The sequence below is a fragment of the Eimeria necatrix genome, genomic scaffold (genome assembly GCF_000499385.1).
Source record: "Eimeria necatrix Houghton genomic scaffold, Enh_scaff608, whole genome shotgun sequence".
In the NCBI taxonomy this organism is placed as follows: domain Eukaryota; phylum Apicomplexa; class Conoidasida; order Eucoccidiorida; family Eimeriidae; genus Eimeria; species Eimeria necatrix.
Genome location: NW_013654464.1, coordinates 2,555 through 22,550, shown reverse-complemented (window position 1 = coordinate 22,550; position 19,996 = coordinate 2,555). Strand labels below are relative to the sequence as shown.

Here is a 19,996-nt window from a genome sequence, read left to right as displayed (position 1 = left end):
CCCCCCACCCCCACCTCCCCCACCAGCAGCAGCAGCAGCAGCAGCAGCAGCAGCAGCAGCAGCAGCAGCAGCAGCAGCAGCAGCGAGGCGTCCTTGCGGCACTTTTTGTCTCCGCTGTCTCGCGAGCAGCTGCTGGACCTGCTGTCGTGGGCGGCGCTGCGGGACGGCGCGGTGTACAGACACTGCGCGGACCGCGTGCACGCCTCGCCCGCCTCCCGCCGCCTGATGGTCCGAAATGTCCATTTTTGCACTTCTGACGAGCGTTTTTTGGCGTTTTTTCGCACCTTTGGCTGCGTCGCAGACGCCTTAATAGTTCGGGAGCGAGACGGGCAAAGCAGGGGCTACGGATTCGTCACTTTCGCCTTCCCGGAGGGGGTCTCGCGCTGCTTCGTCGCCTGCCCGCTCACCCTCGACGGCCGCCAGCTCCAGGTGCGCGCGCCGCCCAAAGCGGCCGATTAAACGCTTTAAATTAATAAAATAACAAATTAAACCAATTAAACCCTTTAAATAGCCCGAAACAGCGTGCGAAACCCGCAAACGGGCTGCGCGCACGCCGCGTGCATGCGCATGCATGCGCGCATGCATGCATGCATGCATGCATGCAGGTGAAGCTGGCGGCCGATTTGTTCGCCGCGAAGGACCAAACAAAGCTCTTTGTTCGCAATTTACACGACCAAACAACTTCGGAAACTCTGAGAAGAGTCTTTGGAGTCTTCGGGGCCCTCCAGGAGTGCGTGGTGGTCCGCGACGCCGAAGGCCGCAGCCGCGGCTTCGGCTTTCTGAACTTCGCCACTCCTTCGGAGGCCTTCAAAGCAGTGCAAATGAGTGAAAGGATAATAGATGGCCGGATGGTCTTCGTGCATTTTGCTTCTTCCGCCCGCAGCAGCAGCAGCAGCAGCAGCAGCAGCAGCTACGCCAAGCAGCAGCAGCAGCAGCAGGGGGCGGCGGCGGCGGCGGCGGCGCAGAACGCGCAGAACCAGCAGCAGAACCAGCAGCAGAACCAGCAGCAGAACCAGCAGCAGGGCCAGCAGCAGCAGACGCAGCAACAGAGCGGGAGAAGCAGCAGCAGCAGCAGCAGCAACGCGCTCCACCTGCTGCAGCAGCAGCAGCAGCACCAGGGCGGCAAGCTCGGCGCCGCGCCCAGCCACAGACGCCCCCAGCAGGCCGCCGCCGCTGCTGCTGCTGCTGCTGCTGCAGCGGAGAACGCAGCAGCAGCAGCAGCAGCAGCAGCGGGGCCGGGACCCGCAGGCAGGGGGCCCCCTGCAGCAATGCTGCACCCCTGGGAAGCAGCAGCAGCAGCAGCAGCAGCGCACGCGCACGAGCAGCAGCGGCCGCGCTACCGCCGCGGCGAGGGCGGGGGCCCCCGGGGGCCCCCCTTCCCGGGGGGCCCCCCCGAGGGGGGCCCCCGGGGCCCCTTCGGGGGCCCCCAGAGGCCCCTTCCCATGGGCCGCTGCGTCCTCCCGCCCCCCAGCAGCAGAGATGGACCACTGGTCTTCTCCGAGGGTACTTACAGCGACATTTATGGGTACTCTTTGTCTCCATTCCCCTTTATAGCGGCCCCACAGTCCCCGGGGGCCCCCGGGGGCCCCGGGGGCCCCGGGGGCCCCGGGGGCCCCGGGGGCCCCGAACTCAAGGGGCCCCTCTCTGCTGCTTATGCGCAGCTGCTGTCCTTTCCCTTGGGGCCCTATTACCCGCTTGCTGCTGATGCGCAGCAGCTCTACAGTGCCCACGGGCTTTCCGAGTAGTTGCTGCTGCTGCTGCGCTGCAGCAGCAGCAGCAGCAGCAGCAGCAGCAGCAGCAGCAGCAGCAGCAGCGGGGAGAGTGGGAAGCTGGGCAGCGCCCAGCTCAGGGCCAGCGACGAACAGCCCCTGCAGCAGCTGCGGGGCAGCGGGGGGCGCCAGGAAATGCAGCAGCAACAGCAACAGCAGCAGCAGCAGCAACAGCAGCAGCAGCAGCAGCAGCAGCAGCAGCAGAGGGGGTCGAGGGGATCGGGCTCTGTGTTTATGCATTCGTTTGCCACTTCAGGTAGCAGCAGCAGAAAGGAGACACAAACAGGGAACGGGTAATTAATGGCTGCGCGCATTCCTGCTGCTGCTGCTGCTGCAGCAGCAGCAGCAGCAGCAACAGCCGCAGCAGCAGCAGCAGCGACAGCTGCAGCAGCTGCTGCAGCAGCGGTAGCGGCGCCAAACGCGCCTGGGCGACTGGGCTCGGCGCCTGCAGCAGCACCCTTTAGGACATTTAGTATTTAACTTAATTTTATTTAATTTAATCCTCCATTTTTAGGGTTTAGGGTTTAGGGTTTAGGGTTTAGGGTTTAGGGTTTAGGGTTTGGGACCTCCCGGGCACCCCACGTAGCTCTCGCGGCTGGCTGCAGCTAGCCACCGCTAGCTGCTGCCAACTACAGCTAGCTACAGCTAGCTGCAGACACGGCTTGCTGCAGCTAGCCACAGCTAGCTGCAGCTAGCTAGCTGCAGCTAGCAAGCTGCAGCTAGCTAGCTGCAGCTAACTACAGCTGGCTACAGCTAGCTGCAGCTAGCTAGCCACAGCTAGCTACAGCTAGCCACAGCTAGCTACAGCTAGCTGTAGCTAGCTGTAAGTTGTAGGTAATGGGTTTGCATGCGCTTTCCGCAGGTAAGTTGTGGTGTCTGTACACCTGGAAGGCGGGTTTCGCGAATGCAAAAAGTGGAAAGCAGCTTTTAATTCATTTTTCGAAAAGTTTGGAGAAAAAAGAAATAAAAATGAACTATCTTATCATAATGAGAAATAAAAATGAATTAATTTATTTTTTTTGTTGGAAAAATTCAAAAAAAGAATTTTTCCGCCAAATGGACTTTTGAAATCCGCCTGTGGCGGCTTTTCTTCTTTTTGCACTAAGTGGAGTTTGCATGCGGATTTGTATCTTCATTTTTATTTTATTTTATTTATTTTATTTATTTATTTATTTATTTTATTTAATTTATTTATTCAATTTATTTAATTTATTTGGAATGTGTATACACCCGAATGCGCGTATATGTATTCAGAGGCTTTTATATATAATATATCTATATATATATATGTATAGATTATATATATATATTTGTATATATATATTCATATATTTATATATAAATATATGAATAAATGTATATATGTATACATATTTATGTATATTTATTTCCATGTCTATATTGGTAAATATAAGAAGTAAATTCTACATAGAAACATATAAATATGTATATGCATATATACTATTTATATACATATATAATATGTATGTATATAATATATATATATTATGTATATACATATGTAATATATAATATATATATATATATATATATATATATATATATATATATATATATATATATATGTGTGTCCGTGCATACATATATGTATATATATATATATATTTTAAATGTATATATATATATATGTATATATATATATGTTTATATGTGTGTATATATGTATATATGCGTTTGTTTTAGTTGAGCTTATGTATAACACAATATATGCATGCATGTACATATATATATATATATATATAACTTTATATATATATATATATAATGTTATATATATATATATATATATATATAATTTGTAGATAAACATATATATATATATATCGCATTTAAATTAAATACTTGCATTTGTAGACAAATAGAATTATATAATATATATATTGTAATTAAATTATATAACTTTATTTGCAGACAAATCCATTTATATATTTTGTAATTAAATTACATAAATACAATTTACATAATTCCACACCAAAGTACATTTAAGTCCATTTTAATTAATTTAAACACTTTTGAACAGATTTAAATATTTTTAAATACATTTAAATTCATTTAAGTACATTTTGATGCATTTAAATGCATTTAAATGCATTTAAATGCATTTAAATGCATTTAAATGCATTTAAATGCATTTAAATGCTTTAGAATGGTTCTAAATATGGCTGAATAAGTAATGAGTAATGCAAATACGCAGCAGCTGGCTAACTTGCTGCTGCTGCAGAACTTTCTGCTGCTCTTAAATTCGAAACGATCCCGATCCCCGCGGGATCGATCCCAGGGGGATCGGGATCGCGATCCCAGCGCCTCCCAGCTAGCTAGCTAGCCAGCTGCCCAGCTAGCTGTGGCTAGCTAGCGGGCTAGCTAGCTGGGCTCGCTGCGTACGTAGTGTCTGCCCCTGTTGCTAACCAGGCCAGCTAGCTGGCTAGCCAGCTAGCTAACCAGCTAGCTAATTAGCTGGCTAGCTGGCTAGCTGGCGGGGTGCTTGTCTAGCTAGCTAGGCTAGCTGCCCAGCTAGCTAGCTAGCTAGCCAGGCCATTTGCCGTTTCACGGGGCTGCATGCAGCAGCAAGAAGTTTCAAGCCAGGGGGCCCCCCAGGGGGCCCCCAGGGGGCCCCCAGGGGGCCCCCTCTGCTGCTTCTGCGGCAAAAAGTGTTTTACAAATAACTAACTGCAGCAGATCTATACTGAGGGAATATTTTTTGACAAACAGCAACTCAAAAGCTAAGAAAAGACCTAACTAGCTGCTCCTCTGCATGCGCTGCAGCAGCAGGGGCCCCCAGGGGCCCCCGGGGCCCCCCTAGGGGCCCCCAGGGCCCCCTGGGGCCCTGCGGGGGCCCCCCGGGGGCCCCTGCAGTGTCTCGCGCAGCAGCTAGACCCACACAGGGGGGGGCCCCCTGCTGCAGCAGCAGCAAAAGCTGCGGGGTGTCTTCGAGCTAGGACACTAGCGGGGGGCCCCCGGGGGGCCCCTGGGGCCTCCTGCTGCTCGGGGGGCCCCCTAGTGTGGAGAGAAACAAAACCCTAAACCCTGAGGGTTTAGGAGGGCGTGGGGTTAGGGCCGGGCGTAGGGAGGCGGGCGGAGGGGGGCCTCTGAAACCCTTTTTTAGGGTTTACTGGAGAGCAAACAGTCTTATAAGTTGATAAATATTATATTTTGTAAAAATAAATCTTTTTAATTCGAAAATTGCTTCGAAACGGACAGCCTGCGCGTTGCTGCTGCTGCGGCCCCTGTGCTGCGCAGCAGCAGGGCGCTGCTGCTGCTGCTGCAGCGACAGAAGCGGCGTGCAGCAAGGGTTGCTGCGAGGGTTTAGGGTTTAGGGTTTAGGGTTTAGGGTTTAGGGTTTCTGCTTTAACTGCATGAAAAAGAGATCTTTTCTTGGGACTGGACGCCTCGTTTCTGTGGGTCTAGGGTTTAGGCCGAGGGTTTAGGGTTTAGGGTTTAGGGTTTAGCGGGCGCGAGAGCCGGCGCTGCTGCCCCCCAACGGTACTTGTTTGGGGTTTTGTATTTAAGACTTTAAATTGCAGATAAATCATTTATTATTAATTTCTTTTTCTTTAATTTCGTCGGGCAGTTCGGGGGGCCCCCGGGTGTATTCGTTTGTTGCGTCCGCCTCGCTCCTCTGAGGTGTACATACACCTCAGACCCTGCGCCTTTTCCTTTCTCTCTCCTCTTCTCCTTCTGGCTCTTCACTTTTCCTTTTCTGTGCCCTCTTCCCCTCTGCCTTATTTTCGCGCAGCAGCAGCAGCAGCAGCAGCAGCAGCAGCAGCTGCTGCTGCTGCTGCTGCTGCTGCGGATCGCATGTGCTGCTGCGGCGCTGCTGCTGCCTCCTTTCTTCTTCTTCCTTTGCTGCTGCTGCTTTTCCCGGGCTGAAGCCGCTCTTTTGGGGTTTCTGGACCCCGCCCGCGGCCGCCCGCGGCCGCTAGGGTTTAGGGTTTAGGGTTTAGGGTTTAGGGTTTGGGTTTCTGCTGCAGGGCGCTTCGAGGGTTTGGTTCGGGTGTGTTCTTTCCTCCCTTTGGCTGGCCACCCGTCAGGTGTACAGACACCTCAATTCGCTGCTGCGGCCTCCGGCCTCTCTTAAGGCCTGCCGCTTCTTTTAATCATTTCTTTCTTTCCAGGCAAAATGGCGCTTAAACGGATTAACAAGGTCTCTAGGGTTTAGGGTTTAGGGTTTAGGGTTTAGGGTTTAGGGTTTGGGGTTTGGGGTTTGGGGTTTGGGGTTGGGGTTTGGGGTTTGGCTTCGCGGTTCCGGGGTACGTCCTGCTAGGCGCTGGCTGGGCAGCTAGGGTTTAGGGTTTAGGGTTTAGGGTTTAGGGTTTAGGGTTTAGGGTTTAGGGTTTAGGGTTTGTGTTTAGGAGCTCAATGACCTGAGTAAGGACCCGCCCACAAACTGCTCGGCGGGCCCCGTGGGCGATGACCTCTTCCACTGGCAGGCGACCATTATGGGGCCTGAGGACAGGTAAACCCTAAACCCTAAACCCTAAACCCTAAACCCTAAGGCCTAGTGGGTGCTAGGCCCTAGACCCCAAGCCCTGGTTCTGGAGGCCCCAGTCTGCTTTCCAGGGAGTTCTTTGTCCGGAGGTTTTGCTCGCCGGTTCGCCCACCCTTCAGGGTTTAGGGTTTAGGGTTTAGGGTTTAGGGTTTAGGGTTTGGGGTTTAGGGAGGTGGGTGAGGGTTTTGCGTTTTGCTGCAGTCCTTACAGCGGCGGTGTCTTCTTCTTGAATATACATTTCCCCTCAGATTATCCGTTTAAACCCCCGAAGGTGCGAAACCCTAAACCCTAGCTCGCAAACCCTAAACCCTAGCTGGCAAACCCTAAACCCTAGCTGGCAAACCCTAAACCCTAGCTGGCAAACCCTAAACCCTAGCTGGCAAACCCTAAATCCTAGCTGGCAAACCCTAAACCCTAGCTGGGAAGCCGTAGTCGCCAGAGCCAAACCCTAGTCGCGCGTTTTTGATGCTCTGCCCGGGCCCGGGGTTTGCGGGGCGCGGCTGCGGCGAGGGTTTAGGGTTTAGGGTTTAGGGTTTAGGGTTTGCGCAGGTGAACTTCACCACCAAAATCTACCACCCCAACATCAACGGCCAAGGGGCCATTTGCCTCGACATCCTCAAGGACCAATGGTCACCTGCGTTGACCATTAGCAAAGTGCTGCTGTCCATTTCGTCGCTGCTCACAGACCCCAACCCCGGTACGAGGGTTTAGGGTTTAGGGTTTAGGGTTTAGGGTTTGGGGTTTGGGGTTTGGGGTTTGGCCTGCGGCTGCGCGGCCGCCCGCGGTTCCGCGGCTGCGGCGGAGCTGCTGCTGCTGCCTCCCCGAGGGAGGCTGACTCCCCAGCGCGGGACCTAGGGTTTAGGGTTTAGGGTTTAGGGTTTAGGGTTTAGGGTTTAGGGTTTGCTGCTGCAGACGACCCCCTGGTCCCCGAAATCGCCCACATTTACAAAACTGACAGGGCCCGTTATGACCAAACAGCCCGCGAGTGGTCTCAGAAATATGCACAGTAGATTTCAGGCCCTTTTTGTCAGAAGGGGGCCCCCGGGGGGCCCCCCTCCGCCCCCGGGGGGCCCCCGGGGGCCCCTGGGGGCCCCTGGGGGCCCCTCCGGGGCCCCTCCGGGGCCCCTGGGGGCCCTGCGGGCCCCTCTCTAGCCCGGGGGCCCCCCAGGCCGCTCGGGGGCCCGCAGGGGCCCAGGGGGCCCCCAGGAGCTTCTTGGGGGCCTCCAGGGGCCCCCGGGGGTCTACGGGGCCCCTGGGGGTCTACGGGGCCCCCAGGGGCCCCCAGGGGGCCCCCAGGGGATCATTGGGGGCCCCCAGGGGCTGTCCGAGCGCGAAGGCGTGAGGCCCTTTCTGCAGTACAGGTACTGCTGTGGTCCCCGAGGGTAGAGGGCCCCCGGGGGCCCCCGGGGGCCCCCCGGGGGCCCCCCAGGGGCCCCTTGGGCCCCCTTGGGTGTGGGTCTCAGGGGGCCCCTTGGGGGGCCCCCAGTAGGGACGGTGGCGAAATTGTGGTGGTGGTTGTGCGTGCGGCGGGGTCGCGGGGGGCCCCCCGGGGGCCCCCTGGGGGCCCCCGGGGGCCCCTGGGGGCCCCCCGGGGGCCCCCAGGGGCCCCCGGGGCCCCCGTTGCACATCATCTTTGGTGCCAAGGCAGAAGTAGTTTGGCTTTTGCGGTTTTGGGGGCCCCCAGGGGCCCCAGGCCCTCAGGGGTTTTCGCTTAGGGGTTTTCGGGGGGCCCAAAGGGCCCCCAGGTGACCCCAGGACCCGGGGGGCCCCCGGGGGCCCCCGGGGGCCCCCAGGGGGCCCCCAGGGGCCCCCAGGGGCCCCAGCCCAACGGGTCGGGGGCCCCTTGGGGCCCCCTCACCGCTCTCGTTATGGCGCCAGAGACTCTGAAGTATTAGACGCTGTTTTGGGGCTGAGGCGACAAATTAGGGTTTAGGGTTTAGGGTTTAGGGTTTAGGGTTGGGTGGGGCAGTGGGGGGTACTGGAGCGCAGCAGCTAGGAGGTTCTGTAGTTAAAGAAGACGCAAAAATGATAAAGAGGTCTAGGGTTTAGGGTTTAGGGTTAACCCCAAGGCCCCGCAAACCCTAAACCCTAAACCCTGAGGGTTTAGGGTTTAGGGTTTAGGGCGCGGGCCCGAGTCCCGCCCTGTTGAAGTGTGAGCTGCTGACGGCTTTGAATTTGCCGCTGACTTCATGCAGCTTGAGCATATCGCAGAACTTGCTGCTGCTGCTGCTGCTGCTGCTGCTGCTGCGGCTGCTGCTGCTGCTGCTGCTGCTGCTGCTGCTGCTGCTGCTGCTGCTGCTGCTGGGGCGAGTTTGCTGCGGGAGGCCCCACTTTGTTAGAGTGGGGGGCCTCCTAAACTTGGGGCCCCTAAAGGGCCCCTGGACCATAAAGCGGGGGAGGCTCCAGCGGGGGCCCCCGCGGTACTTCTGCAGCCTGCAGCACAAACCCTAAACCCTAAACCCTAAACCCTAAACCCTAGGCCGTGGGTCCTCAGCCGTGGAGCCCTTTGGGGTGAGGGGAGCAGCAGCAGCAGCAGCAGCAGCAGCAGCAGCAGCAGCAGCAGCAGCAGCAAAGGGTTGCGGCTTGCGGCCTTCGCGGACGGAGCCCCCGGTTTGGGGGCCACGCTGCTGCTACCAAGGGTTTAGGGTTTAGGGTTTAGGGTTTAGGGTTTAGGGTTTGGGCGGACTTGTACGTCCAGCTGGACTTCCAGCGGTCCAGAAGGGGGCAGGAGAGCCTCATCAAGACCACTGCTGCTGCTGCTGCTGCTGCTGTTGCTGCTGTTGTTGCTGCTGCTCCTGCTGCTCCTACTGTTGTTGCTGCGACTTTTGCCGGTGCTACTGTTGCTGCTGCTACTGGTGCTGCTGCTGCTGCTGCTGCTGCTGTTGCCGCTGCTGCTGTTGCTGCTGTTGCTCGTGACGTGGCTGCTGCTGCTTCTGTTGCTGTTGCTGCAGCAGCTGCTGCTGTCACTGCTGCAGCTGCTGCTTAAGCTGCTGCTGTGACTGCTGCAGCTGCTGCTCAAGCTGCTGCTGTTAACTGCTGCAGCTGCTGCTGCAGCTGCTGCTGCAGCTGCTGCTTCTTCAAACAAGGGGCAGACCCTAAACCCTAATTGCTTTTTTGCGAATTTGTCCCCCGCAAAACATCGAAAGTCTCTACAAACCCTAATCTCTAAACCCTAAACCCTAAACCCTAAACCCTAATGCTTAATGCTTGACAGCATGCGCCAGGGGAGTTGGGGCTGTCTGGGTCAGCGGCTATGGCGTTCAGCCAAATCCTAAACCCTAAACCCTAAACCCTAAACCCTAAACCCTAAACCCTAAATAAAACTTCTCAACTGTGAAGAGTGCGGAGAAACGAAAGGGCAGAGAAGATGGCTCCGTAGTTCCTCCCCACCTGCCAGAACCTAAACCCTTCGCCCTAAACCCTAAACCCTAAACCCTAAACCCTAAACCCTAGACCCTAAACCCTCGGGTCTGGGGCCTCTTTCGTAATCTTTTTTAGTCATCCATATGAGTTGCTGCAGTTAAAAGAACAAACCCTAAACCCTCGGCCGGGGGTGACGAGGCTCGGGTAGACCGGCCCCCCTGCTGCTGCTGCTGCTGCTGCTGCTGCTGCTGCTGCTGTTGCTGTTGCTGTTGCTGCTGCTGCTACTGCAGCAGCAAGGCCACTAGCCCGGCATTACGAGCAGCGGCGTAGCTGCAGCACTAAGGGCGGCGAGACGCAGCAGCGGCTACGGGAGCAGCAGCAGCAGCAGCAGCAGCAGCAGCAACAGCAACAGCAGCAGCAACAGCAGCAGCAGCAGACGCTCCTCAGGAATGATGGGGAGGGCCCGCAGGCCCCTCCAGAGCAACTTTGCTTCTACCCGTAAGGCAGCAGCAGCAGCAAGAGCAGCAGCAGCAGCAGCACCAGCAGCAGCAGCTGCTGCTGCAGCAGCAGTTGCAGCAGATGCAGCAGCAGCACTCGTGAGTAATGTGCCCTGCTTTAGTACACCGGGGGGCCCCTGGGGGCCCCTCTGAGCTCCCTGTGCTTTCTGAGGGTTCGCTGGGGCCCAGGGGGCCCCTGGAGGGGCCCCTGGAGGGGCCCCCCAAAGCAGCAGCAGCAGCAGCAGCAGCAGCAGCAGCAGCAGCAGGGGGGAAGGGGCCCATGGGGGCCCTTTGCTGGGACCAGATGCTTACATTCATATCCCAGGTTGCTGCTGGGGAGGGGCCCCCAGCAGCAGCAGCAGCAGCAGCAGCAGCAGCAGCTGGTGAAGGCTCTTCCGGAAAGCAGCAGCAGAAGCAACAGCAGCACCAGCAGCAGCAGCAGCAAAGGCAGCAGCAAAAGGATCTTTACGCCCCTGCTGCTTACCCTGCTGCTGCTGCTGCTGCTGCTGCTGCTGCAGGCCCAACTGCAGCAGCAGCTGCCTTTCCGCAGCTAGGCGCTGCTGACGCGGCACCGACGGGCAGCAGCAGGCGAGGCCGCAGGGCGCAGCAGCAGCAGCAGCAGCAGCAGCAGCAGCAGCAGCAGCAGCTTGAAGGGCCCCCGCCCAAGAGACGCCGGGGCCGACCGCCAAAGAACCTACAGGAGCAGCAACAGCTGCAGCAGCTGCAGCAGCAGCAGCAGCAGCAGCAGCAGCAGCACGCTGAGGGGGCCCCTCAGGGGCCCCACCGGTGGGCCGCAGAGACGGGTAAGGGCAGCCAGGGGGGCCCCCCAAGCAGCAGGCAGGGCCAAAAGAAAGATGCTGCTGCTGCTGCAGCACCTGCTGCTGCAGCAGCTGCTGCTGCAGCAACTGCTGCTGCAGCAACTGCTGCTGCTGATGAAGATTTGCTGCAGGAGCTCGAAGACAGCCTCTGCTCTTACCTTGAGGTGGAAGAGTCCCCATACGAGACTTTGGGGGGCCCCCCTGGGGGCCCCCCTGGGGGCCCCCCTGGGGCCCCTCCTGGGGGCCCCCCTGGGGGCCCTGCTGCTGCGCTGCAGCAGCAGCAGGAGCGAAGCAGCAAACACCCTGAGCAGGGGCCCCTTGAGGGGGCCCCCTTTCTGGATTTGAACCCTTTTGGAGAATTCGAAATGGAGGGGGGGGCCCCTAGGGGGGCCCCCCATACCTCACATTTTGCTGCAGCTCAGGGGCCCCCCGAGGGGCCCCCTGAGGGGCCCCCCGAGGGGCCCCCCGAGGGGCCCCCTGGGGGGCCCCCCGGGGGTACCCCTGAGGGGCCCCCACGCTCTAGTCTTTTTGCTGCTGTCGGCAGCTCATGTGAGGTGCGCAGCAGCAGCAGCAGCAGCACCTGCAGCAGCGACAAGGGCAGCAGCAGCAGCAGCAGCAGCAGCAGCAGCAGCAGCAGCAGCACGTGCAAAAGCTGCGACGCGCTGCGGCAGCAGCTGCTGCAGCTGCAGCTGCAGGGCTATGAGTCTTGGGGAGAAGCAAACCAGCGTCTTGCTGCTGCTCTGGAGACGAAGCAAGAAGCTTTGGTGCAGCAGGAGCAGCAGCTGCTGCAGCAGCAGCAGCAGATTGAGCTGCTGCAGCAGCAGCTGCAGCAGGCGGCCGAGGAGGCGCAGCAGCGCGAGCACTTGCTGCTCATGGCCAAGAAGCAGCAGCAGCTCCTCAAAGAAGAACTGCAGCAAGCAGCAGCAGCAGAAGAGGAGCAGCAGCAGCTGCTCGCCAACACGCTGCTGCTGCTGCAGCGGGAGAAAGAAGATGTCAAGAGACTCAAGCGGCTTGCTGCTGCTGACGCCAGACATATCCGAGAGCTCACTGCAGCGCAGCAGCAGCAGCAGCAGCAGCAGCAGCAGCAGCAGCGAAGATCTGCTGCTGCTGACGCTGTAGAGAGGGCGCCTAGAGTTGCCGAGCTTAGCTGCGTTGATGATCCGCTGCTGCCATACACATGCCGCAGCAGCAGCAGCAGCAGCAGCAGCAGCAGCAGCAGCACTGCAGCAGCAGCAGAAGATGAAGAGGAGCCGGAGTCCTCCAGTATGCCCATAGAGAGTCTTGACGAGGAAATTTTTGGGGCAGCCGGCTTCAAATTTAATCAGCAGCAGCAGCAGCAGCAGCAGCAGCAGCAGCAGCACAAACTCGAGCAGCAGCAGCAGGAGGAGCAGCGACAGAGGCCGTTGGAGCAGCAGCAGGAGAAGCAGCAGCAGCACCAGCAGCAGGTAGAGGGGGACAAATCGGTGCTGCTGCTGCAGCAGGAAGAAGAGCAGGAGCCTCTTACACGCCATCAGCAGCAGCAGCAAGTCCAACAGCAGCAGCAACTTAAACAACAGCAGCAGCGAGAAGATGGATTGCTGCAGCAGCAGCAGCAGCAGCAGCAGCAGGAACAGCAGTGGGAGCAGCAGCAGAAGCAGCAGAAGCAGAAGCAACTGCACCAGCATCTGCAGCTGGAGAATGTGGCTTCACTGCAGCAAGAACAGCATCAGCCAGAGCAGCAGCAGCAGCAGCAGCAGCAGCAGCAGCAGCAGCAGCAGCAGAAGCCTGAGCCGCTGCAGCAAGAGGAACAAATTCAGCAGCAGCTAGAGGATGAGCTGTTAGCCTCACTGCAACAAGAGCCGCAGCAGCAGCAGCAGCAAGAGCAGCAGCAGCAGCTGGAGGATGAGCTTCTGTCTCCTCTGCAGCAAGAGCAGCAACTGCAGCAGCAGGACCAGCAAGAGCAGCAGCAGGAGCCTAAAGTGCCTCAGCAAGAGCTGCAGCAGCAACAGCAGCAGCAGCAGCAGCAGCAGCAGCAGCAAGAAGAACTTCAGCAGCAACTGGAAGATGAGCTGCTGGCTTCACTACAGCAGGAGCAGCAGCAAGAACAGCAGCAGCTGGAGGAGGAGATGTTGGCCCCACTGCAGCAGGAGGAACAAGAGCAGCAGCAGCAGCAGCAGCAGCAACAAGAACAGCAGGAGCAGCAAGAGGAGCCCAAGCTGCTGCAGCAAGAAGAAGCACTCCAGCAGCAGCTGGAGGAGGACTTGCTGGCCCCACTGCAGCAGGAGGAGCAGGAGCAGCAGCAGCAGCAGCAGCAGCAGCAGCAGCAGCAGCAGCAGCATGGGCAGCAGCTGCTGGAGGAAGAATTGCTTTGTCCACCGCAGCAAGAGCAGCAGCAAGAGCTGCAGCAAGAGCAGCAGCAGCAAGAGCTGCAGCAAGAGCAGCAGCAGCAGGAGCAGCAGCAAGAGCAGCAGCAGCAGGAGCAGCAGCAAGAGCAGCAGCAGCAGGAGCGGTTGCAGCAAAAGGAGGAAGAGCTGCAGCAGCAGATGGAGGATGAGCTGCTGGGCCCTCTGCAGCAAGAGCAACCTGGGCAGCAGCCGCCTGAGCAGCAGCAGCAGCAGCAGCAGGAAGCAAACCTGCAGCAGCTGGAGAACGAGCTGCTGCTTCCGCTGCAGCAAGAGCAACAGCAGCAAGAAGTTACACAGCAGCAGCAGCAGCAGCAACCGGAACAGCAGCAGCAGCAGGACGTTGAGCAGCAGCAGCAGCAAGCGCAGCAACTGCAGCAGCAGCTGGAGGATGCGTTGGTGCTGCCGCTTGAGCAAGAGCAGCAGCAGCAGCAACAGCAGCAGCAAGAGCGACGTCACAAGCAGCAACTGCAGCATTGTCGGCAGCAGCAGCAGCAGCAGCAACTGCAGCAGCACCAGCAGCAGCAAGAGCAGCACCAGAAGCAGCAAGAGCAGCAACTCATTCGTTCTCTGAAGGGAGAACCGAAGCAGCAGCAGCAGCAGCAGCAACGGCGGCAGCCACAAGAGCAGCAGCAGCTGCAGCGGCAACAGAAGCAGCAGCAGCAGCAGCAGCAAGAGCGGCAGCAGCAGAAGCTTCGGAAAGAGCTCCCCCTGTCTTTGGAGAAAGAACAGCAGCAAGAAGAGCAGCAGCAATCTGCTGCTCAGCAGCAGAAGCAGCAAGAGAAAGACCTGCAGCAGCTGGAGGACGAGCTGCTGCTCGGGCTGCAGCAAGAGCAGCCGCAGCAGCAGCAAGACCAGCAGCAGCAGGAAGAGCGGCAGCTGCAGCAGGAGCAGCAACGGGGGCAGCCTCAGGGACAGCAGCAGCAGCAAGCCGAGCAGCAGCAGCAGCAGCAGCAGCAGCAGCAGCAGAGTGCGCAGCAGCAACAGGAGCTTCAGGTCAGGCAGCAGCTCTCACTGCAACACGAGCGGCAGCAGCCGCAGCAGCAGCAGCAGCAGCAGGGGCAGCTGCAGCAGCAGCTTGAAGACGAGTTTCTGTTGCCACTGCAGCAGGAGCAGCAAGCTGAGCAGCAGCAGCCAGAGCAGCAACTAGATGAACAACTGCAGCAGCAGCTTGAGGATGAGTTTTTGCTTCCTTTGCAGCAGGAGCGGCAGCAGCAGCAGCAGCAGGACTTGTTGCAGCAGCAGCAGCACGAGGTGCTGCAGCGGCACGAAAAGGCGCTGCAGCAGAAGGACAAAGTGCTGCAGCAGGAAGACAAGATGCTGCAGCAGCAAGGTAAAGTGCTGCAGCAGCAGCGTAAGCGGCGCCAGCAAGGGCCTCAGCAGCAGCAGCAGCAGCAGCAGCAGAAGCAACGCGCGCGTAAGCCGCGTGTGTCGCAGCAGCAGCAGGTGCAGCAGCAGCAGGTGCAGCAGCAGCAGGAAGAACTATCGCAGCAGCAGCTCGAGGACGAGCTGCTGCTGCCACTGCAACAGGAGCAGCAACAGCAGCAGCAAGCTGCACGACTGCAGCAAAAGGTTGGGGACGAGCTGCTGCCGCCACTGCGGCAGGGACAGCAGCAGCAGCTTGAGGAGGGTGAGGTGCTGCTGCCGCTGCAGCTGCAAAAGCAGCAGCAGCAGCAGCAGCAGCAACAGCAACAGCAGCAGCAGCAGTGCCAGCAAGCCCCTACTGCAGCAAAGGCTCCGCTGCGTCAGATGCAGCAGCAGAAGCAGCAGAATCAGAGGCAGACGCACAGACAGATGACTGTGCAGCAGCAGCAGCAGGGAACTGCGTACGAGCAGCAGCAGCAACAGCAGCAGCAGCAACAGCAGCAGCAGCAGCAGCCGTTGCTGCAGCGCCCTCCACCGCGGAAGCAGCGGCATCAAGAGCTGCAGCAGCAGCAGCAGCAGCAGCAGGCCGACGCAGAGGGTGCAGCAAGACTCAAGCGGCGGCGGCGTGATACTGGGATTTCAGCAAAAGCAGCAGCAGCAACAGCAGCAGCAGCGCCAGCAGCAGCAGCAGCAGCATCAATAGCAGCAGCAGAGCGTGTACGAGACCAGCTGCTGCTGCTTCTGGGGAACTGTCTTGCTGCAGCAGCAGATTCGAATGACAGCAGCAGCTGCTGCTGCTACGCCTGGGCGTCTCTGAAGGGCGCAGTCAAAGTGCGTGCTCTGCTGCAGCGGCTGCAGCTGCTGCAGCAAGAGGGATCTGCTGCTGCTGCTGCTGCTGCTGCTGCTGCTGCTCATGCTGCTGCTCCCGTGGACTTACTGGTGGTGCTGTGGCAGCCTTTACTAAAACATGCTGCCTCTCTCCAGGCTGCCTTCACGGCGAAGCACGCAGCAGCAGCAGCAGCAGCAGCAGCAGCAGCAGCAGAAGCTCCGCTGCTGCGACTGAGGGTGCTGCTGGCTTGCATTTTGCAGCAGGTTCTTCATATGCAGCAGCAAACTGACACGCGCCTGCAGCAGCAGCAGCAGCAGCAGCAGCAGCAGGAATCTCGCCGAGTCCTGTGCGTGTCTCTGGCCTTGGTGGAAGTTTGGCAGAGAGAGCAGCAGCAGCAGCAGCAGCAAAAGCGGCAGCAGGAGCAGCAGCAAAAGCAGCAGCAAAGACGGCGCTGCTGTGATGGGGAGGCGCAGCACCAAAAGCTGCTGTCGTCCCTGCGGGGTTTGCTGCTGCAGCAGCTGCGTTCTGCTGCTGCTGCTGCTGCTGCTGCTGCTCCAAAAGCCACGTGTTAGTCAAGGTTTTGGTGGAGGAGTTGCTGCTGCAGCAGCAGCAGCAGCAACACTCCTGCAGCAATTGGTTCATCGCTAGTTCCACAGCGTGCAGGTAGTTAGACTTGTTTTAATATTTGTCCACTGGCTGCAGTCGCTGCTGCCAGCAAAAGCAGCAGCAGCAGCAGCAGCAGCAGCAGCAGCAGCAGCAGCGAAATGCAGCAGTTATTAGACTGCGCGCGGCTTCATGCCGCATGCAGCAGCTCATGGGGCTTTTGCTCCTGAGTTCTTTTTTTGTTTTTGAGCTCTCCCCTCTCCCTCCTTTGGCCCAGTTAGCTGTAGCTAGCTGTAGCTAGCTGTGGCTAGCTGCAGCTAGCTGTGGCTAGCTGAGGCTAGCTGTGGACAGCTGCAGCTAGCCTCAGCTAGCTGCAGCTAGCTGAGGCTAGCTGTGGCTAGCTGACGCGAGCTGCAGCTAACTGAGGCTAGCTGTGGCTAGCTGTGGCGAGCTGCAGCTAGCCTCAGCTGGCTGTGGCTAGCTGTGGCGAGCTGCAGCTAGCCTCAGCTAGCTGTGGCTAGCTGAAGCTAGCTGTGGCTAGCTGAAGCTAGCTGTGGCTAGCTGAAGCTAGCTGTGGCTAGCTGTACAGCTGCAGCTATCAGCAGCAAGCTGTAGCTAGCCACAGCTAGCCACAGCTATCCACAGCTAGCCACAGCTAGCTGCAGCTAGCTGCGGCTAGCTACAGCTAGCTGGTGGGGAGCTTGCACAGCAGGGACTAAGAGAGCGCAGCAAAGGGGGGCCCCCGGGGCCCCCAGGGTGGGGCCGGGGGGCCCCTGTTGCTCTGTATGTATTTGGGCCCACAACAGCAAAAGGGCTTTAGTGGCTGCTTTGCTGCTGCTGCAGCAGCAGCAGCAGCAGCAGCAGCAGCTCTGGCCTGCTGCGCAGCAGCAGCAGCAGAAGCTGCATGCGGAGAACCCGCAAGTTTCTGTTTTTTGTTTAGGACTGGTTGGAGGGTTGTTTATCTCTTTATCATTTATTCATTTGTTTTTATTTATTTATTATTTATTTATTTATTTATTTATTATTTATATTTATTTGTTTATTTGTATTTTATTTATTTAGTTATTCTTATTTGCCTATTATCCATTTGTTTGCAGCGACTTTCCCGCCTCTTCCTGCGGCAGAAGCAGCTAAACCCTAAACCCTAAACCCTAAACCCTAAACCCTAGTGAACAGCAAAGCGGAGTGCAGTTCTTTGAGTACAGACAAAAAGGGTTTAGGGTTTATTTAAAGGGACTTGTGGCTGCAAACAAGTGCCCCAGGAGCAGCAGCAGCTGCTGCTCGCAGCCACACCGCCCCAAACCCCAAACCCTAAACCCTAAACCCTAAACCCTAAACCCTAGCTGTGCCCCCAGGCCGCCGCCAAAGACAATTTCGCCGCTTTCTCCCAAATGATAAAAATAAAGCGACTGGCCACATTTAAAACCGATAACAAAAGCTCCCAAAAAGCCTTCCGAGGCCCCTCAAATAGGGGCCCCAAGGGGCCCCCAGGGGGCCCCTAGGGGCCCCCAGGGGGCCCTCGGGGGCCCCTAGGGGCCCCCAGGGGGCCCTCGGGGGCCCTTCAGGGGTCCCCAGGGGGCCCCCGGGGGCCCCCAGGGGCCTCCAGGGGCCCCCAGGGGCCCCCGGGGGCCCCGGAAGGGTCTCCAGAGGCACATCGGGGGCCCCCTCGGGCGGCTCTCATGAGATAGTACAAGTGCCTTTTTGGGGGCCCCCAAATGGAACATATTGGGCCCCCATAGTAGTACCCTCGACAAGTGCCTTTAGCTGCACCTCTGGGCCTCTTTGGGGGCCCCCGGGGGCCCCCAGGGGCCCCCCGGGGGCCCCACAGAGACCCACTTGAAGCCCCTGCCGCGCGCAAGTGGGGGGCCCCCAGGGGCCCCAAAAAGGGCACAAGTGGGGGGCCCCCCGGGGCCTCACAAAGGGCCCCCAAGGAAGGGGCCCCCAAAGATTAGCTGCGAATGTTGAGAACTTCTGAAGCTGTAAAAGCCTTTAAAACCCCAGGGAGAGCAGCAGCAGCGCAGCAGCAGCGCAGCAGCAGCGCAGCAGCAGCAGGGGGGCCCCCAAGGGACCAAGGGGGCCCCACAGCCGCTCCGCCAAGAGGGGCCCCCGGCTTTGGGGGCCCCTGAGGTACCCAGTCCTTGGGGGGCCCCAGAGGCGCTTAGTCTTTGGGGCCCCCCGGGGGCCCCCAGGTTGTGGGGCCCCCTGGGGCCCCCTGGGGGCCCCCGTGCTGCTGCTGCGCTGCTGCTGCGCTGCTGCTGCGCTGCTGCTGTGTGTGTTGCTGCAGCAACGCTGGGGGTGGGGGCCCCCGAGGGGCCCCTGGGGGCCCCCCGGGGGCCCCTGGGGGCCCCCTGGGGCTGTTCTGTGATAGGCCCAATTTGTGTTATTCTTAAAACTCGTTAATTGTTTCTTTTGTTGAATATAATTAATTAATTAATTAATTAATTAATTAATTAATTAATTAATTAATTAATTAATTATAGTTTTCTGTTTTCAGCTCTCGTCTTCAAAGCCGGAGTCCATGTCCGCATCCAGTGCTGCTGCTCGGTCTTTTGTTTCTGCTTCTGCTGCTGCTGCTGCTGCTGCTGCTGCTGCTGCTGCTGATTTATATTTTGCTGCTGCAGCTTCTGCGAAGAATCTCTGCAGAGCTGCGGGGCTGAAGGCGAAGCCTTTGCGGAGGCGCTGCAGCGCAGCAGCAGCAAGAGCCAGCAGCAGCAGCAGCAGCAGCAGCTTGACTGCTGCTGCTCTCCGCTGCTGCCGCTGCTGCCGCTGCTGCTGCTGCTGCTGCTGCTGCTGCACCTCCTTCACTTCCAGAGAATCTGGAGACAAAAATAGTACATTTAAAAGCTCTCGAGGGTCTCTTTCTTCTTCTTCTGTTTGCTGCGGGGGGCCCCCCTGGGGGCCCCCCACTGGGGACTCCAGGGGCCCCCTTTTTGCTGCAGCAGAGGGGGAAAGCCCATTAGAAGAAGACTCAGGGGGGCCCCCCTGGGGGCCCCCCTGGGGGCCCCCCAAGGGGCGCCGCAGGGAGGTGCCCAGGGGGCCCCCCAAGTGCACCATCATGGGGCCCCCGGGGGCCCCCTCTGCTGCAGCAAAAGGCGGGACTTCTGCTGCTGCAGCAGCAGCAGCGGGTGGAGGGTACACGTAGGGGCCCCCCAGGGCCTCCAGGGGGCCCCCCTCTGCATGCACAGAGTCTTGGGACAAAGACCAGAAGCCGGGGGGCCCCCCGGGGGCCCCCGGGTAAGTGAGGTCAGTTTGTGGGGCTGCAGTGGGTTCTGCTGCGGGGTGGAGCCCCGTTTCTGCTGCTGCTGCTGCTGCTGCTGCTAGAGCTGCTGCTGCTGCTGCTGGGGGCGCAGCAGCAGCTGCTGCGGACAGCAGCAGCAGGAGACGCAGCAGCAGCATGGGGGGCGGGGGGGGGAAAGCGAAGAGCGCAGCGGGGGCCTGGAGGGAGCGGGAGCGGCGGGGGCAAACCCTAAACCCTAAACCCTAAACCCTCGCCCGAAACCGCGCCTTTGGCGCTCCAGCCCTGGCCAAACCCTAAACCCTCGGCGCTCGCAGCCGAACTTTTGGTGCAGCAAGTGACCTTCTTGTCCGTCTCTTTTTTAATTATTTATTTGGTGTCGATACAGCCGAAGAAAGGAAGAAGAAGAGTTGCGGGAGAGGCGCTGCGGTGTACGTACACCTGAAAAGGCAGCGAGGCGCGGGCGAGCGAAGTGACTCAGCGGCGCTGAAATGCAGCTTCGGAGTTCCAAATGCGTCACTTATTTGAATTAATTAAATTAAAAACAAAAAGTTCTTTTAAAATAATTAATCTTTTTTAATTAAAGGCCTTGAAACGCCGCTGATCTCGGCTGCCGCCGCAGCCACGCA

The 19,996-nt window shown here is 58.3% G+C and overlaps 5 protein-coding genes across 5 annotated transcripts; 3 read left to right on the top strand and 2 right to left on the bottom strand.

Moving 5' to 3' along the window:
- ENH_00066240 (hypothetical protein, conserved) lies at positions 1-2,066 on the top strand (the record flags this gene model as incomplete). The annotated part of the gene is made up of 3 exons (XM_013582287.1): positions 1-429; positions 606-1,525; positions 1,769-2,066. Coding segments are annotated over 3 exons (1,647 nt in total), but the record flags the coding sequence as incomplete, so codon positions are not given.
- Positions 2,067-5,907: 3,841 nt separating this feature from the next.
- Positions 5,908-6,987, top strand: ENH_00066230 (ubiquitin-conjugating enzyme domain-containing protein, putative; the record flags this gene model as incomplete). Its single annotated transcript, XM_013582286.1, has 4 exons — positions 5,908-5,931; positions 6,140-6,243; positions 6,478-6,547; positions 6,826-6,987. 4 exons carry the CDS (start codon positions 5,908-5,910, stop codon positions 6,985-6,987), a joined length of 360 nt encoding a protein of 119 aa, XP_013437740.1.
- Positions 6,988-8,643: 1,656 nt separating this feature from the next.
- ENH_00066220 (hypothetical protein) lies at positions 8,644-9,778 on the bottom strand (the record flags this gene model as incomplete). The annotated part of the gene is made up of 3 exons (XM_013582285.1): positions 8,644-8,709; positions 8,963-9,351; positions 9,739-9,778. 3 exons carry the CDS (start codon positions 9,776-9,778, stop codon positions 8,644-8,646), a joined length of 495 nt encoding a protein of 164 aa, XP_013437739.1.
- Positions 9,779-10,242: 464 nt separating this feature from the next.
- Positions 10,243-16,101, top strand: ENH_00066210 (hypothetical protein, conserved; the record flags this gene model as incomplete). Its single annotated transcript, XM_013582284.1, has 1 exon — positions 10,243-16,101. The coding sequence occupies one exon, from the start codon at positions 10,243-10,245 to the stop codon at positions 16,099-16,101; it is 5,859 nt and encodes a 1,952-aa protein (XP_013437738.1).
- A 2,521-nt stretch (positions 16,102-18,622) lies between these two features.
- ENH_00066200 (hypothetical protein) lies at positions 18,623-19,528 on the bottom strand (the record flags this gene model as incomplete). Its single annotated transcript, XM_013582283.1, has 1 exon — positions 18,623-19,528. One exon carries the CDS (start codon positions 19,526-19,528, stop codon positions 18,623-18,625), a length of 906 nt encoding a protein of 301 aa, XP_013437737.1.
- Positions 19,529-19,996: the final 468 nt, after the last annotated feature.